This window comes from Kogia breviceps, chromosome 13 (genome assembly GCF_026419965.1).
Source record: "Kogia breviceps isolate mKogBre1 chromosome 13, mKogBre1 haplotype 1, whole genome shotgun sequence".
NCBI classification, from domain to species: domain Eukaryota; kingdom Metazoa; phylum Chordata; class Mammalia; order Artiodactyla; family Physeteridae; genus Kogia; species Kogia breviceps.
Window position 1 is genome coordinate 24521412 of NC_081322.1, and position 19474 is coordinate 24540885.

The 19474-nt window shown below is 36.5% G+C and overlaps 1 protein-coding gene across 2 annotated transcripts in view; it reads right to left on the reverse strand.

Moving 5' to 3' along the window:
* The window catches only part of MAP3K7 (mitogen-activated protein kinase kinase kinase 7), a 67319-nt gene that overhangs the window by 21579 nt on the left and 26266 nt on the right, over positions 1-19474 (reverse strand). Inside the window, exons 6-12 of one of the 2 annotated variants that reach the window (XM_059083075.2) lie at positions 19011-19135; positions 16581-16709; positions 14411-14541; positions 12751-12832; positions 9912-10042; positions 9128-9257; positions 6474-6554 (exon numbers count right to left, since the gene is read on the reverse strand). In XM_059083075.2, coding sequence (XP_058939058.1) covers positions 6474-6554; positions 9128-9257; positions 9912-10042; positions 12751-12832; positions 14411-14541; positions 16581-16709; positions 19011-19135 — 809 coding nt within the window. The remainder of the gene's footprint in view (positions 1-6473; positions 6555-9127; positions 9258-9911; positions 10043-12750; positions 12833-14410; positions 14542-16580; positions 16710-19010; positions 19136-19474) is intronic. The other variant, XM_059083076.2, reaches the window with a different exon arrangement.

Sequence of the window (19474 nt, forward strand, 5' to 3'; positions counted from 1 at the left end):
AGGCCAGACACTATTAAACTCTTAGAGGAAAACATAGGAGGAACACTGACATAAATCACAGCAAATCCTTTTTGACCCAGCTCCTAGAGAAATGGAAATAAACACAGAAATAAACCAATGGGACTTAATGAAACTTTAAAGCTTTTACGCAGCAAAGGAAACCATAAACAAGATGAAAAGACAACCCTCAGAAAGGGAGAAAATACTTGCAAACGAAGCAACTGACAAAGGATTAATCTCCAAAATATACAAGCAGCTCATGCAGCTCAATATCAAAAAAACAAACAACCCAATCCAAAAATGGGCAGAAGACCTAAACAGACATTTCTCCAAAGAAGATATACAGACTGCCAATGAACACATGAAAGGATGCTCAACATCACTAACCATTAGAGAAATGCAAATCAAAACTACCATGAGGTGTCATCTCACACCGGTCAGAATGGCCATCATCAAAAAATCTACACACAGTAAATGCTGGAGAGGGTGTGGAGAGAAGGGAACCCTCTTCACTGTTGGTGGGAATGTAAATTGATACAGCCACCATGGAGAACAGTATAGAGATTCCTTAAAAAACCAAAAATAGAACTACCATATGACCCGAAATTCCCACTACTGGGCGTATACCCTGAGAAAACCGTAATTCAAAAAGAGTCATGTATCACAATGTTCACTGCAGCTCTATTTACAATATCCAGGACACGGAAGCAACCTAAGTGTCCATCGACAGATGAATGGATAAAGAAGATGTGGCACATATATACAATGGAATATTTTACTCAGCCATAAAAAGAAACAAAATTGAGTTATTTGCAGTGAGGTGGATGGACCTAGAGTCTGTCATACAGAGTGAAGTAAGTCAGAAAGAGAAAAACAAATACTGTATGCTAACACATATATATGGAATCTGGAAAAAAAAAAAAAAGGACTCTGAGGAACCTAGGGGCAGGACAGGAATAAAGACGCAGACATAGAGAATGGACTTGAAGACATGGGGAGGAGGAAGGGTAAGCTGGGACGAAGTGAGTCACAAGAGGGAGGGGATATGGGGATATATCTACACATATAGCTGATTCACTTTGTTATAAACCAGAAACTAGCACAACGTTGTAAAGCAATTATACTCCAATAAAGATGTTAATATATATATTAAAGTTGGCACCAAGTTTCATATTCCTTTCCTAGTTTTAACAATTCTGGCTGGTTTCATTTTTTGTTTTTTTTTTAAAGTTTTTTTTTTTGATGTGGACCATTTTTAAAGTCTTTATTGAATTTGTTACAATACTGCTTCTGTTTTTTTTTTTTTTTTTTATGTTTTGGTTTTTTGGCTGCAAGGCATGTGGGATCTTAGCTCCCCGACCAGAGATCACACCTGCACCCCCTGCATTGGAAGGCCAAGTCTTAACCACTGGACCGCCAGGGAAGTACCTGGCTGGTTTCTTAGCTCAGTTAGGGTGGGTTTTTTTCCCCCCTACCAAAGGAAAGCAATTATTATTGATGAGTTTTGCTTTCTAATAAACCTACTTTATTAGGTTAGAGTTCAATTATTTAGATAAAAAAAAAAAGATCTTGGTAGACCACAATATGGTGCAAAGAGACTACCTAAATATTCACTGTTAGGTTAGATGCACTTCCCTATTTAATTAGCCACAAATAAAGAATTCTGCTGAAGGTGCGGTGGCTACCCTTGGCAGAAGCAGGTATAGTATGTCTCAGTAGAGCTCTCCTTGGGCCTCAGTGTCCCTAAATAAAGGTTTACAGCTGTTAATGACACTGTGCAAGGTAGGAACTTGAAAATCTAGAAAAGCTCAGTTCTTTCTATCTCATGGTCTCTTCATATTGGCGCTGCACTATTTAAAAAGGGGAAGAATTGCTCTAATAATTTACGTACATACAGTTATAGGAATGTTTACAAACAGTACCTACTGGTTCTTGAACCAAATATAGTATTAGAAGGTTATATTTCCGTCCTGATGGAAAAAGCAAAGTGGTGCCCAGGTGTCTCTGCACAGCATCTCGGCCTCCAGCTGCCCAGCATTCTACAAGGTCCTCACCACTCCCCTCCACCCCCAGCCCCCCCATTTAAATTACCTAAAATATTTGAAACTTCTGAAGGAGGAAAACAACACATAGGTATTAGAAAGCTAACTACCCATTTACTTTCTGTTAAATATTATGTTTGGCCCTTTCCATATTCTACTTATTCTACTTAATTATATATTAACACTTACTTCTGGAAAATACCCAATATACAATAGAGCTAAATGTACCTGACCGAAATAAAAAGTGAATGAATAGTCATTAAAATTTTCTCAGTTAAGAGATCTAAATGCAGCTGAAATCGTAAGGATTTGTAAAGTTTCTTTTCAGCTTCAAGAGTATTATAAACAAGAAATATCAATTAAATTCAGGGACCTGGGCAAAAATATTTTATATATATTAACAAGATTGACTCAAAACATTTGCATATTCAATCTTCTTTATCAAATCCTTAAGAACAGTACGTAAGACAGTACGTAATGCTCTTTGGTCAAAGCATTCTAAAATACAAGTAAAAGAACTGAATAAACAAAAATCTATGTTCTTATTAAAGTCTTAAAGGAAAAAAAAATAGAAACATTTAAAGCAATCCAATAATACACCACCCATTCTCTTTTCTTCAAATAAAAGTAATACAAATTAAAATGTACTGGTTGAAAAGGAGAAAGTATCATGCTTTTAAAACTCCAAGTTTCCGGCTTCCCTGGTGGCGCAGTGGTTGAGAATCCGCCTGCCGATGTAGGAGACACGGGTTCGTGCCCTGGTCCGGGAAGATCCCACATGCCGCGGAGCAACTAAGCCCGTGAGCCATGGCCGCTAGGCCTGCGCGTCCGGAGCCTGTGCTCCGCAACGGGAGAGGCCACAACAGTGAGAGGCCCGCATACCGCAAAAAAAAAAAAAAACAAAAAAACTCCAAGTTTTAATGGAAAACTTTTAAGAAAGCCTATTTCCTTTCCTGGAAGTCTTATAATGTTCAATAAACAAACGGATTAGAAAACTATAGATCAAATGGCTTAAATTCTGGGCAAGAGACTTCTACATTTACATTAACTTTGCTTAGGTAGCACACAGTTATTGGGCAGAACTTTCTTCACAAATGAAGAGTTAGCAAAATGTCATACTCTATTGGTAATTTGCTCTTAATTATGTGTCTTGCTTGATAAAAAGGAGCCAGATCGATCTATAGCCACTCTCTGTGGGCAGGGAAAAGTGGAAAGAAGCGTTATGTTTACCAAAGTTTGCCAATACCTCTTCAGAGCCAGGGTCAAGGTAGAAGGGGTACAAAAAATTGTGTAGTCTGATCCATAGGAAGTCCTGAGGTATTAAAGGTCCATTTTTGCACCACCTGAGGAGACTGTTAAATTGATGAATATTGGTGTTAGCTGTAAGTTGCTTTTTCCTCATTTGTTGGTGACAGAGTATATAATAGTGTTGAAAAGCAAGCAAAACACAAGATTTAAATTTGTTGACCCTAGGACTAGGTTAGGCATTTTAGTCATTATAAAGATTAAAAAAAATCTTTAGAGTAACAGTGTGCATTTAAAAACTTTTAAAACTTGGTAAGGTTTTAAAAAATGCAAGAAACAACAAATACTTCAGAAATGATACATTTGTATATGGCCAATAAATACACATAAAAATTTATGTGATGCTTAAATGAGCACTCCTATTAAAAAGAGGCCGTTTATTCCAAGAGGTACATTAGACAGTATACTGCACTTCTCCAAAGGAAAATATTATTGATACTACTTATCCAAAACAGATAAGATAAAAAAAAAAGTACAGCTATATTTAAAAAAAATGCTTACAAATGGGATCCAATGCTAATTAATGCCAGTTTGGATATATCAAGAAGTATCTGGTAATACAACCACAGAGCTTGTAGGGAAACCAACCTCAAGGAAGAAAATTCTAGAAGGTATTAAAAAATTGGGGGAATTAAATTTCATCCTCCTTTACAATTAAAATGGCCATGTAAGACATTTGAGATATTCCCAAAGCACGGGTTATATCTTTATGTTTAATTTTAAAATATAACCTGAGAACAAATTAATGTTTAGTTTTTATGTCCAATTGTTTCAATTCCAGTGCTTGCATCCTTTTATTAAAGGAAGTGAAACTGATTAGGTTAATGCTTGAATATCTGGGAAAAAACCCAACAAGAATATTAAATAAAATGTATTACCGAATAATATTTCCATTTGAACAGCATTGTTACTCTGGCAATTTAGAGCAGAATTAAGCTTTCCTGACTCCGTAAGTTATCCAATGTCATAAAAAAGCGTCTCCTGGCTGAAGAGCTCACTTAAATTTAATACGAACCCTAATGAAGTGCAAGGCAGAATTATTCTAGCTTCTCTGACTCAAACAAGACAAGAGAACATGGATGTAATTTGGCATCAGAAGATCTAGGATGGGATCCTGGCTGTATGACTCCGGGAAAACCATTCAACATCATCAGGTCTACGATTTTCATCTGTAAAATGGCTATAATTTTATCTGATAACCTAGTTATAAGACTTAAAGGTTAATTAAGATGATGTGCTTTAAACTACTTTACAGGCCACACAGCACATCTAACCAGGGTTTCTCAACCTTGGCACTGCTGACACTTCCGGTTGGATAATTCTTGGCTGTGGGAAGCTGTCCGGGACATTGCAGAACGTGTAGCAGCATCCCTGGCTTCTGTCCACCACATGCCAGTAGCACCTATTAGTTTTGACAATCAAAAATGTTTCCAGATGTTGCCAAATGTCCCCTGGGGGGCAAATGCACCCTGGAGGAGAACCACTGAGACTATTATTCTTTCTCCTCTCCTCTCTCCCTCATTATCTTGTACACCATTGGCTATTTCACCCACTATGTGTGGGTGTATCTGTTCTTAATGCTTACCCATAAGACCCGGATTAAGATTATTGTGCCATTTGCCTAAATTTTCCTGATTCCCTCAAACGTTTAAGATAATCACAGCTCAGCAGGATGTATGTTTAAATGTTGCCACTTCTTCAGTCAGAATATTATTCCCTTAAACTTGGGACCTTTCAGTGTAGAGGTAAAATGATCCTAAGTACTTTACTAATTTTGAGAGCAGCTCATGACTCAATAAATAAAATTACTATGTGAAGAAAGGGTTAACGGTATTCTCTGAATGGCAACAGTGAAAATGTTCTAAAGTAAACCACTTTGATAACTAGAATAAAAGTTTATTACTCTAGAAATAAAATGGTTTTGTATAGACAAAATGACCCTTAAGAATTGTATAACTTACATTTTACACATATCTGTTATATACAAATTTTACATGTATCATAGTTCCTAGCCGCTGGAGCTCAATAATGGTTTGTTCATTTATGTAATAGGCACATATTTACTAAATACTATGTGTGAGGTACTGAGCCAGATACTGCTGGTGCCATCAATAATAAATCACAAAGGCATGGTCTCTATCCTCAGGTTTCAGTTTACTGGAGGAGAAAAGAACTACTAGGCATTCAGATATAATCCAATACTATGCTAAAACCACAATCACAGGCAAAGGACAGTGTGCTGGAGCATTCACCTAACTATGCCCATGATTGTGTGGGGAAAACTATATTTCCCTGTCAAAATTTCAGGGGAAGAGGTGGAGGAAAACCTAAAGTAGAAGGGTAAATAAATGATTTTGATAACATATATTAACCAATACTGAAGGTCACATATGCCATTTAAGTTTCTATTGAAAATGGTGATTTAGATGCATCTGTGAAATGATCACCATAAGAAATAAAAGCAATTTGCCAATATGAGACAATATGTGTGAGTTAGGTATAAAAACACGTAATTTGCAAGAAGATTCTCCTGATAATACACAGGAATCAGAACTGACCATAATTCTTTGGCAGGATACCAGACAAAACAGCAAATCTCATTTAGTTTTACTTCATTTCTGTTTTCTAGGTTAAGGCAAAACGGTATTTAGCAACTCTTCTCTCCACTTCATATTTCACTTGCTCCCAACAGAAAGAGGCTGGGATAGAATGCCTAGAGGGAGCCCCAAAGTAGTAACAAAGGAAGGAAAGGAGCGAAGGACAACAAATATTTTTAAAGGATTGTTTCCTCTTTCTGCTGGGTGCAAAAAAAGTCTGGGTTCAGCTCTTCCACTCACTTAAAAGATGAGAGGAACTTGGTAGAATTCTGGACTGGTATTCTCCCTTCCGTGAAAACGTTCACTTTACCTTCTATTTTATCCTCAGTTTTGGAGATGTGAGGTTTCCCTGCCAAGCCCACTTCAGTGTAGATAAACGTACACAGTTTTTAATCTGTCTCCCTAATGACTGCATGCAAGGTATCTATTTTCACATGCTATCAAATTGGAGCAAGAAGCATTTTTTAAGTACCAGGGATCATTATTCCAGTTCCACAGCTATTAGACCGACTCAGGTGGTCTATGATACCTGATATGACGATCTCAGGGACATCCAGAATGTTGCCAAATGAAGCAGTTTTACGGTGGCCCCGTTTAGGCTTGGAAAAGGCTGCAAAAACACATATATACAGTATACATGCAAACAACTACAAATAGTAATAGAAAACGATGAACAAAAACAGAATACTTTTCAAATAGTTATGTTAATAACACTTCATGCAGAATGGCATGCAGAACTATCTAACTTTTCATCCATGCTTAGAAAAGGCGTGATTAAGGAGCAAACAACTACCAATACAAGATGTTTCACATACTGGCTTTAATTAGCAGGAAAAAAAAATAGGGCCAAGACAAACAAAGCTGCAGGGTAATGAGAAAGCTAGATTTCAAACATGTTCATAGAAATAATCTACCTAAGTGAAAACACTGAAGTGCAATGGGGGGTCTAGGTTGAAACTGGGAAGGAAAAGAGGAGTTAAAAAGAAATAAGCTGCCATATTTGTTTTAAATGAACAAACACAGGAATATATGTCCAATCAGGTGTTTCTTGAAGTGTGCTATAAAGTAAAATTCAGTGATTAAATGATAATTACTGAATCAAAGTATGAAATGTTTATACTTTTATAATTGTAAATATTTAAACATACTTCTGGTAAACTGAATATTTATTGTAGTTTCCAAAGTTTAGGGTATATTCCTGCTAAACTTGAAAAGTATTGAAAGGCTGGAAAATATGAACCTTTCAAAGTAAGACAGTTCACCAATGGATGTTCAACCATCTGTTTTACATTGAGGCAGAGGTATTCAAAAGCGTGGTTATCTTTAATCTAGTGAAATAACACTTCTGTAAAGAATACTTATAAACCAGTACCTGACTAAAAAAACTGACACAGCAGATATAAAATTACTGTTATTACATTACAGAGCATTTCCTGTTTTAGGGTAGCAACCACTATTTGGCAGGTCTAACGTGAATGATATTCCTGAAATGAAAAAGGCTGCTGAAGTGTAAGCCTGTGTTCCTGTGTACACTGTTCATTGGACACTATGCTGTGACACCCCGACTCCACACAGAAACGCCTGTGACTCATGGCGGCCAGGAAAGCTCGACAGTGGCTGGTGACCTCCACTTAACTTGATTGTTTCTAAAGACCCATCTGTGTGGCAGAGACTCCTGGTCACCAGCGCAACAGAACCCCAACTTCACTCAGGACAGCAATGCTCCTAGATAAAAGATTGCAGATCCTTCCTTCCCATGGAGCCACAGGGCTCTTCCTTCCCATCTGACCCTATCACTATGGCCAATGACATCTATGTGGGAGTTGTTAGGAGGGACTTCTGGGAAAGCTCCTTAAAAAAGCCTGGGCATGAGCCCTTCCCCTAATTCTTGCCTCCTGATGCCAGGACTGTGGATATGATGATTGGAACTGTAATAGCCATTACGGAGTACAAAGTAACCTTCAGGATGAAAGCCACACAATAGGGATTATGACACAGAGAGACAGAAGAAACCCAGTTACCTAATGATCATGGAGCCTACCTCCAGATTTGTTTGTGTGTGAAAAATAAAGCTCATATGTTAAAGATACTGTTATTTTGGATATTCTGTAATATCTAACTGATTCTAATGCTAACTGATAAAATAAGTGATTAGTTGAAGACAAGTATAGTCAGGATGGTCCTCTGGACAATTTCTTTCTGAAAAGAGCTTCACACAAAATGAAAATATTCTATTTAGAAAAAAATCATAAAGGCCTAAAAATAAGAGGACAAAAACAAAAAAACCAAACAAATAAAACCCCAAAACCTGGTTAGCTAAGTTTAAAAAAAAATAGGTAATACACTTGGAAATATACTTGTATACACATATGTAGTTAAAAGACTAGAGGTAAATACACAAAAATGTTGTTTATCTCTGAGTGGGACAATTATGGAAGACTGGTATTTTTGTTCATATTTCCACATTTTCCACAATAGAAATGTATTTGTAATCAGTTCCTCTCCACCCCTGGGGGAATCAGAAAGAAAACATTTTAACCCAGCATTACTTAATGAACCTGGTTAGAAAAGGTTAGAAGTTCTCTCAGGTAACAAAACGTAATTATTTTTGTGCTGACTAGTCTTTCTGACAAATGGAATATAAATGCTAGCTTTTTCAAGATCAAATAAAATTACCGTGATCTTTTATTTTACAATTAAAAGAATTAATCATAAACTTAGCTACTTTTTGCCACTGAAAGAAGCAGCAGCAGAGAGCAAGGCCAAATTATATTTGGATCTGGAGTACATTTTCCTGCTAATTCCAAAACAAAACATTTGCGATTACTTGAGTTCAGCACAAAATTCTAGTAGAATCACTCAAAATCCTCCAAAACATCCTGGTTTTGGCAAAGTTTCAATTTCTCACTTAAGATTTTCAGCTCATGTTTGAGCTGAATTACATTTGATAAAATCTGTAATTAGGAAAGGTATATTTTATAATCCAAATAATTTTACAAATCATGCTTTCCTTATTTGGAATTTGAGACACTTTTTGCTAGAAGCATAGGAAGTATATTGTAAACTAACTTCCTACTTTAAACAAAATTTAGGACACACACAAAGAAACCACTGACATTCTCGCTACTGAAGCAATTGAAACTACCATTTTCACTCCTCTTTAGACTTTTATTTTCATTTTACCTGTGGTTGCAGCAATTCTGGCTTCTATTTCAGACATGTCAGCACTCATCCTCTTGCCTTCGGAGGTTGGGGGCAAGCTCTCCACACTGCTCCCACGAGAAGCTCCCAAGCTCAAACGTCCAGATTCGCTCTGTTAAAAATACAGGTCAATTCGAATCACTAAAGCTCTTTATATTTAAAAATCCTGGACAGCCTAGAAGGAGGAATATACCAACTGGGATTCTTAGGGGTTCTGTTCTGAAAGAAATAGAAAGTTTTCAGGGAGAAGGAGCTGTAAGGCTGAGGGAGAACAAGCTGCAGATACTGGCCTTTAGGATAGGCTGGTCACTAGAACTGGGAGTTAAATGCCCCAAATATTGGTTAACCGAAATGCATCGGACAAGATGAATAAAATCGCTCCTTAAAATGTTTTAAAACCAATAATAGCAAAAATATAATAAATCTGGATAATATGAAATGAGAGATCTAGAACAATTCCTTTAACAGGGGAAGGAATATGCATTTTATATTTGTAACCATCAACCGTTCAAGTTAGGGATCACTGTAAGGCAGGAGTTGCACAGGTGGCAAAGGCAGCAATCATCAGAAGGGGAAATGATTTGACTGGTAGTGAATTCTAGGAGAAAATCATTACACATCTCTACTCTTAAGCTTGCCTGTCTGTTTCAGGAACAAGATTCAGGACTTGTATAGTGGAAGATGACAAACAATTAACTTGTTAGTATAATGCTCATGACTACTGGTTAGGTTACCAAAAGATTTTACTTTTAGTAACAAAACAAACCTGTTGTTTTGCCTGGTTTTTCAACAATTTTGATTCTAAGCGTTTAATAGTATCATTTGTGGCAGGAACTTGCTCCATATTAGTGTCGCTTTTGTTACTGGTATTTGTAGAAGCGATGTCCATGAATGAGCCTAGGAAAGCAGAAACACTTATGACTACAGGTTGGGAATAATACAAATGCTTCATTCAATAAGATGCAACTTAAATTCTTTTCTAAACTAGCAAGACATAAATAGAAATAAAATTGAAGACTTTTCAAGCTAATGAAGATACCCAAACAAACCTATTTTAAATGAAACTTAAGGATAGCACAAAAAGGGAACCAAAACGCCTAGTCTACAAATAGTCAAGGATGACTTTAAGATTCTTGGCCTGAGCTAGTAGAATGGAGTGGCTATTAATCAAGATGGGGAAGACCACGGGAGGAATGACTTTGAAGTGAGCTCAGTTAGGAAATGGTAATTTTGGGTTCCTAGTAGATATCAAGCAAGTAGTTGGATATATGAGTGTGGAGTTCAGGTCTGGGACGGAGCAAAACACTGGCAAATACATGGTATACAAAGCCATGACACTGGATGAGATTACCAAGGAAATGAATTTAGATAAGCAAAGAGCCAAATAATTGAGCCCTCAGCACTCTCACGTTTATAGGTTGGGAAGATGAGGAATAAACAGCATAGGAAAACATGAGAACAAGTGACCAGAGATGTAAGATGAAACCCAGGCTGGTATGGTATCCTAGAGATCAACTCAAAGTGCTGAAAGAAGTAGAGAGTAATGAACTGTGTCAAAGGCTGCCGAGAATCAAAAAAGATGAGAATTGAAAAATCATTCATTTAGATTTTAGTCATGTGAAAATAACTGGTGACCTTGACAAGAGCAATTCTGGAGTAGTGGTATAATAAAAGACTGAATGGAGTGGGCACAAGAGAGAATGGAAAGAGAGAAGCTAGAGAAATACAAATACAGACTACAGTAGTCTCCCCTTATCCTGGGGGGATACATTCCAAGATCCCAATTTGATGCCTGCAACCTTGGATGGTACTGAACCCTCATACACTGTGTTTTCTCTTATATATATATAACTATGATAAAGTTTAGTTTATAAATTAGGCACAGTAAGAGATTAACAACAGTAGCTAACAATAAAATAGAACAATTATAAGATACCATAATAAAAGTTACACGAATGTGGTCTCTCAAATTGTACTACCTATTGTACAAATTTAATACCTTTTCCATCTAACTAAGCACTTATCCTGCACCGTGGCTGTAACTTCTGCCGTTTGAGGTATAACAGCAAAACCAGCACAAATTTCTTTTTCCTTTGTCACAATTTCACAGATAGAAGTTCTTACTGCAGATCTTGGCAACCTCAGCATATGATTTTTTTTTTCTTTCCTTATTAAAGTTGAGAACTTTCACCTTTTCACTTAGAGGAGGCACTTTATGGCTTCTCTTTGGCATATCCGAGTTGCCAGCATCACTACTCTTGTGCTTTGGGGCCATTATTAAATAAAATAAGGGTCCCATGAACACAAGCACTGTGATACCTCGGCAGTTGATCTGACAACCAAGAAGGCAGGATACACCAAACAAAGGGATGATTCACGTCCCAGGCGGGATGGGGCGAGATTTCATCATGCTACTCAAGATGGCTGCAACTTAGAATTATTTAGTTCTGGAATTTTCCATTTAATATCTCTGGACCACAATTGACCAGGGGTAACTGAAGTCACAGAAAGTGAAAGCGTGGACAAGAGGAGACTACTGTGTATATGCTCTGGGAATGATCCCAGTAGAAAGGCTAAAACTGATGATGCAAGACAGGGAAGAATTGCTAGGAAGAGCAGATGGGATCTGCTGCACAAAGGAGACAGGCCTGCCTTTGGCTAGGAGCACGGCCAGGTCAGCCACAGCAACAGAAGAGAGTGCAGAGCAGAGGGGCAGATGCAGGCAGTGGGGAGAGTGGGCTGGGGGAGCTTTTTTAAAAAAACAGTTATTTACTTATTTGGCTGTGTCAGGTCTTAGTTGTGGCATGTGGGATCTTTTGTTGCTGCGCTCGGGCTTATCTCTAGTTGTGGCACACAGGCTCAGTAGCTGCGGCACGTGGGCTCTCTAGGTGTGGTGCTTGGGCTCTGGAGTGCGCAGGCTTAGTTGCCCCACGGCATGTGGGATCTTAGTTCCCTGACCAGGGAACGAACCCGCATCCCCTGCAATGGAAGGTGGATTCTTAACCACTGGACCACCAGGGAAGTCCCTCTACTATCTTTTTTGATGACCACAAACTATGGAGCTGAGGAACTCCTGTACTAAAACACAGCTTCTTAAATAAGAGTCTCTGTAGATTGTTCTACAAAGACCAAAAAGTAGGGTGTTCACGAAAAAGGAAATACGTTGTTTTATGTATGTATGTGTGTATATATATACATATGACATATATATTTATATATATATTTACAATAATTTCTGATACTATTTAACCTAGCAGTATTTAAGAACTAATTTTCAAATGAAGAATGACATTGGGCTTCCCTGGTGGCGCAGTGATTGAGAGTTCGCCTGCCAATGCAGGGGACATGGGTTCGTGCCCTGGTCCGGGAGGATCCCACATGCCGCAGAGCGGCTGGGCCCGTGAGCCATGGCCGCTGAGCCTGTGCGTCCGGAGCCTGTGCTCCACAATGGGAGAGACCACAACAGTGAGAGGCCTGCTTACCGCAAAAAAAAAAAAAAAAACAGAAATGCAAATGAGGACATCATTCATTGCTTCTTGATTATAATATCATGGGAATAGAGAAACAAAAATTTAGGTTATTACTGTTCTACTCTATCCATTTACCTGTACTGGTGGCAGAGTTGCTCTGTCCTTCATCTGAATACTGACATGGGTATTGTAATGGCTCATCTGCTCCTGGAAAGTACTATATATATAAAAAGTAAACAACAATTTAAACTTTCTTTAATACAAATTAAATCTTGCAAAAACTAACTTGAAAGGTACATTTGAATTACTTCCTTTTCGAGATTTGAATGTAGCAAAAATTGCTGCTTTATTTTCACTCAGCGATACACTGAATTTATAAACACCTAAGGTTTTGATTTTACAAAGACAACAATGTGCTACTCTTCTGAATTTCAACTATTATCAATGCCATGTATCTACCTACGTATCTATTTACACCGTCTAGATAGTCTTAAAGAAAACTGCCAATATTCCTCTAGAGGAACATATGAAATACAGTAGTATCATTCCTCATAATTATATGAAACATATTTATGTTCTCACAGCAGTGATGTAAACCTCCAAATTGTTGAAATGACTTAGTCTGACAACTGAAACAGTATGCCATAATTTGTTAGAGCCTATATTTTAAATATCAAGGATAGATTATGAATGTCCCTCTATGAACTAGAGATAAAATACTGGATATATTTGTTGGGTGAAAATTAGAATTTAGGGAAAAAAAGGAAGGTTTTCTTCTCAAATTAGACAAAGCACATAAAAGCACAGTTAAAACGTGAACAATTTATGTAACCCGAAGTTTTAAGGTATCTGAGCTGTCTTCTTATGAACGTATCTTCAGGTCCTAGGATTCTATATATAGCTAGTATCCAAATATGCAGTTAAGCTTTAATCAGATTAGTTCAAGCTGGTTTGCCTAAGTTATTTTCAATAGAATGAAAAAACTAAATTTTGGGCCATTTAGGAAATTACTTAATCTGTATTTAAAGAGATTGAAAAATTCTTCTACTTAGCAAATTGTTCTGAAATTAGGCACTTTCATAAGTACATAAACTTTTTAAAGTCAAGGTATCACTTGACAGATTTGTTAGTGCACCAAAAACCAGAGGCCTAAAATTATTCAAATAATTCTAAAAGTGTTTGATTTATAGATTAGGAAATTCTAATAATCATTTAAAACGATCCTTCTAAATTCCAAAATTCTACAGAGCCTAGAAGAAAGTTTTTAACTTTTTAATGGCAAATGAAAAGCTGAAAATATGCAATGAAAAACCAAAAGGTAAAAATCACTTATATAAATGTGTCTGGGAATGCAACCTCTCTATTGCACTACATAAATGACTGCGTGATAAAGATCTCTACTAAAGAAAATTTAAAACTTAGCAAGTATTAGGGCCATAAAATACCTAAGTGCTGTAAAGGCTTCAGAGATCACCTAATTCAACTTCTCTCACACATAAGGCAACAGGCCCAGAAACAAACACATCTGTCCACTAAGTTAAGCAGAAGGAAAAAGCATGTCCAGAAACCTAGTCTTGCCATCTTTCAATTATAAAGAACTAGTTCTAGTTCTTTTTTCAAAATAACGTTTCCTCCTCTGAATATATGAGTAAAGAACACCCATTCTAACGTGGAAAATACAGATAAGTATAAAGCAAAAAAGGAACAATACTGTCCCTTTACTTTAAAACCCCATTATAAGTCACTATATATAAAATTCCCTTAAACCCAAAGCCCCTCAAAAGAAGGATTATACCCGCATCAAGTGAGTCATTATTTTCACAATTTCCTCCATTGAAGGGCGCTGAGAAGGATCTTTAGACCAACAACGAGTCATCAGGCTCTCAATGGGCTTAGGTAAATTTTTGATTAGCGGTGGTCGAGTACCTACAATTGAAAATTAGAGGAGGGGAGAAAAGAATGTATTTACTCAAAGAATGGTGGAAATTTTTAAAAAATCGGTATTTCTGAAGTGTTATTTATTTTATAGATCTTGTAATTTAAGATTTTTTTAGGAGGACTAAAAGTACCTTTTTTTTGTCCTTTGGATTAACATTATATTTTCATAAAGTAGAAGCTACACCTTTTGAGAAGCCAAATTAAAATTTTTATATACATTATGACTGAGAGTTAATAATATTTCATTTGCTATAAACACTCTTTTAACAAATAATAATGGCTTAACGTGTATTTTATTAAGAATAAAATGGTGGCTTGAGGTAATCTTATTTGAACTATATTTTCAGATTTATCGTAACAATTTCAAATGTGTTTGAAAAATCATCTTCTATATGTCAAGTCATCAACTATGGTGTTATACTCACTGACCTCCAAATGACAAGCTTAAAACTGCCAACTTTTGTGTAATTAACAAGACTGTAATATCATTAGTAAGGTCCTTAACTTAAAGAAGGCCTCAAGTATAATGAAATCTTTGTAAATTTATCAATTAATAAGTTAGTTCTTTTATTCCTTACTTCATGGACATTCAATTATTTACTGACAATTGACAGAAAAAGAAAACAAACTGTCCTGGTCAATGCTCTAGCATTCTCTACAATGACAAGAAAGGTAGTACAATGAAAGGTAGTATAGGAAACTGGTAAACACACTTGAGATTACTCAGATGACTGCTTGACATGTCTATGATCAAAACAGTGAGGCAGATGTTTATTTCTATCATGTGTGGAACAGTGTGTTAAAAATGCCATCAATCAGAATAATTATAATCAAATGATAGAAATTAAACAAGAGAGTGATGTTAAAAGTTAGAAGAAGGTTAAGCAATTTCCCTTCATGAAAAGTTTATTTTCCCAAAGCAACTGGGAAGTAACTTGATTAATGAGGATATATTCTATATTCATATATTCTTGTGACCTTGGGCAAGTTACTTAACTGCTCCAGGTCTCAGTTCCCTAATGTGTAAAATTGTAAAGTGAGGCAATAATAGTACTTGCCTCATAAGAATGAATGAGAAGATAAAAAGAAAGACTATCTGAAACTCTTTGTGTTTTGCCTTTATGAATAGCTAAGTAACAACCCTTATTACAGTAAGTCCCCTACATGTGAACCTTCAAGTTGCGAACTTTCAAAGATGCGAACGTGCGTTCCATCAAGTCAGGCGTGAGTGAAACTGCAGCTTGCCCTCCATCTCCTATTGCAGATGATCCTTCAGCTCTACCATCTCCCACCTCCTCTCCCCCTCCAGTCATAACTCTTCTTGCCTGTTCACTTGATGCCAGCCCCTGTGTGCCAGCTGTTGTGCTGTACTACTGTACTGTTCAAGGTACTGTACTGTAAGATTTAAAATGTTTTCTTTACTTTTTGTGTTTTTTATGTATTATTTCTGTGAAAAGTGTTATAAACCTATTATAGTACAGTACTACATAGCTGACTGTGTTAGTTGGGTACCTAGGATAACTTTGTTGGACTTATGAACAAATTGGACTTAAGAACACACTCTCAGAATGTAACTCGTTTGTATGTAGGGGACTTACTGTATTATGCTTTGCTTTCTCTCCTCAATGAGACACTTGCTTCCTAAGGAGAAAAAGGCAATAGCTCCCTAATTATCTCAACCATGTGAGAGATTTTCTTAATTTAATCTTTAAATTTTATTTTTTCCAAGAGAGTCCAGTCCAGTGCTTCTCTGTCCCCTCTAGAGAGCCAACCAAGGCAGTTGGCTCTGGCTGTCTACTGATGGCCTTTCCCTAATGAGCACAGCCAGCAGACCTTCTCAGCTTTGTGCAAAGCCAGGACTGCTCCCAGCTCTTGCCCAGTTTTACAGTAGGGGGGGAGGGCTGGAGACTGGTAATAAGAAATTGTACATTTTAATATTAGGGATAAATGGTCTTCTTTGGGGGAGAAACAATTTCCAAGTAGGAATAAAATATATAAAATATACGGAAGAAAAAATTTTCACAAACCATTATGAACAGCCCACATGATACGGAAAGCTGGGCCACCAATTTCATCAAAGGGTTTCCGACGTGTTATCACTTCCCAGAGGATAATACCCCAGCTGAAGACATCACATTTTTCACTGTAATTGCTACCTAGAAAAAAAAGGTAGTAAAATTTCAAGACTTTTCCCTACATGACTTACAGAAGCAACTGCTTTCATAAATTTTAAGAATGAGCATCATGTACAAAAACAAGAGAATGCCACATGTAGAGCTGAGAAATTACTCTTTCTGAAGACCTCGAGTCTTTGCAATAAATACATTTTTAAAATGAGTTAAGTATTAATAATGCACTAAAAAATCCACTTTAGAAAGCTGGTCATTTTTTACCTTCTCATGAAAACACAGACCTTATCTTTTATTTATTTAGACTTATATTTTCTCTGGGGCAAGGTATAAAACATTTGTACACTCCTTTCTATAATTTCTTAATCTTAAATGTTCTTCTCCAATTCTCCTGATGGATAATACGACTATCAAAGCAGAAAAAATTTCTAACCTAGTGTTAAGATTTTCTTTTCAAAATATCTGGTGAGATAAAATTATTAATTTGCAAACTTAAAAATAAGTTGTAAGCAGGAAAAACTATGAATACAAATTTACAGTGAGCAGATTATACAGCAAAATTTATATGATTACTAAGTTGGCTGGTGAATCAGCACAATTAAATAGCCCCCAAACCCACGAACAACCCACAATAACAGTGACCAATTATTATAGCAATAGCTATGCATGTACTTTACAAAGGCACTAGGCAGTGCACTGTAAGAGTTACAATGACTTTACAATCTGATTTGGGCTACAGGTGCTGACATCTTTCAGAAATGAAGATATCTACATAGCCTAACAGTCTGAGCTTTGTTGCTCCAAACAATCAACAGCAACTTTTATTTCTGGGTTCTTTTGTATAAACAAATCTTTCAGCTTTCTATACTACAGTAATAACTGTGTTATTTTAACTCAAAGAAAGGCACATTAAATAAACAAATAATTTTAAAACAATGCCAATTATATGCATTCTGTATACAAACTTGAAAACAGGTGGCATTATTTAATTTTATATAATTTAACACTTGTTTGTCCACTAACTTTTTAACTGAATTTTGTGGCAAAATAGCTCCACTCAAGTGACCAGCTGCATAGCAAATTTTTTTTCTCTTGGTGGCTCAAAACAAAGAACAAAAAACTTTAAAATCATCAAAAATAAGTCAAAATCAGAATCTGATTATTAAATGTTTCTGAATTTTATGGGCTTTCATACTTCCTAACGTATGGATCACACATCTTCAGTTCAACTTTTCTCATTTAAAAGATAAGTTGATGTTTTTGATGTTTTTATATAGAAACCTCATATGCAATTTATGGACCACTCTTTTAAAACTTCAGTAAGACACAGAGACGTAAAACAAAGTACGCGTAAGCTTATCCTTTACTTAAGGTCCTTAGTATCTTTACTTGCAGTCCTTGCATCCTTTCTAAGGCATGCTCATTTAAACTTTAAACTGCTAATTCTTTATTGGTTAGGAAACCAATAAAAAGCACAGTAGATCCTCATTATTCCCAGTATTGTTCTACAAAGTTGCTGTGAACCTTGAATTAGTGAACACTGAATCCTCTGCTCCTAGGGGAATTACAGGGTTGGGTTCCTATACTGATCAGTTGACATCTTTGTCAACAGATCAATACATAACCCTGTTTTATGTGTGTTTTTGTTTAAAACACCTCATTTAATATAAATTGTTGATTCATTAATATTGAACTCATGGCCAACAGCACTGTAATTCATGCCTGAATGAAGATTAGCTAGCACATGTATTTTCTCTGTAAGACACATCACAGCCTTCTGATACTTAGGAACACTAGAAAGCACTTCGATATTACTCGTAGAGGCCATTTTAAACAGTGAAATCATCAACACAAAGCACAAAAAAAGGAAAAAAATGAGGCACTAAATACATCACAGAAGTGATAAAATATGAGAACTGATACAACAGGGCAGAGCATTGCCTTGTTTGACCTCAGCTGGGAAGGTGTGTGTTGGGTGACTCTAAATTTCTCCATGCTTTGTGCACGCCTGTGAATAACTATGAAAGAATTATGAGTACTGATTTTTGGATACAAGTAGGCAATTTTGCAGCTATGGAACCTGAGAATGAGGATCAACCGTACGTATGCTTCAACTTCATAGAGGGTGCTAGACAACTTAAATCTTGCTGTGAGATTCAAGATCTAAGGCTATATTTATTTAATACCTCCTTAGACTTTAGTATATATCTTATAATTATATACTATGCAGAAATAAAACCATGGAAACAGGGCAAAGCCATAAACACACGGGATTTACATGGAGTAATAAGGCAGATTATCAGTCACATCATGCTTTTGCCATTTTACCTTCAAAAACTTCAGGTGCCATCCAAGCAGCACTCCCCTTATTATTGGTCATGTGTGTCTGAATGTCACAGGCTGTACCAAAATCACAGATTTTTAAAACTGTCCCCCCTGCAACCAGCAGCAAGCTGTTTTAAAAAATAAAAGGTTATAAGACCAATATTTGATTCTACAATAAAAGAAGAGACATTTGTGGAAACAGAAAAGGTTAAGCAAAATGTCACCCTTCAACTTCCGTGAAATGTTACCCACTCACCTATAACAGCTTAATAATACAGAGGAATATCAGCAGAAATTGACCTTAACCTAGTTCTCTTAGAGAGACTGCTAGACCCAAATTTTGATGTCTCCACTTCTATCTCCATAATTTTTCGTGACTATGCTTCTCTCTGGGCCAAAATAAAACATGGGGTTTAACAAACATCTAGCAAGTGAACATTATGGTGTCCTGAAATGGGAGTGGGTGT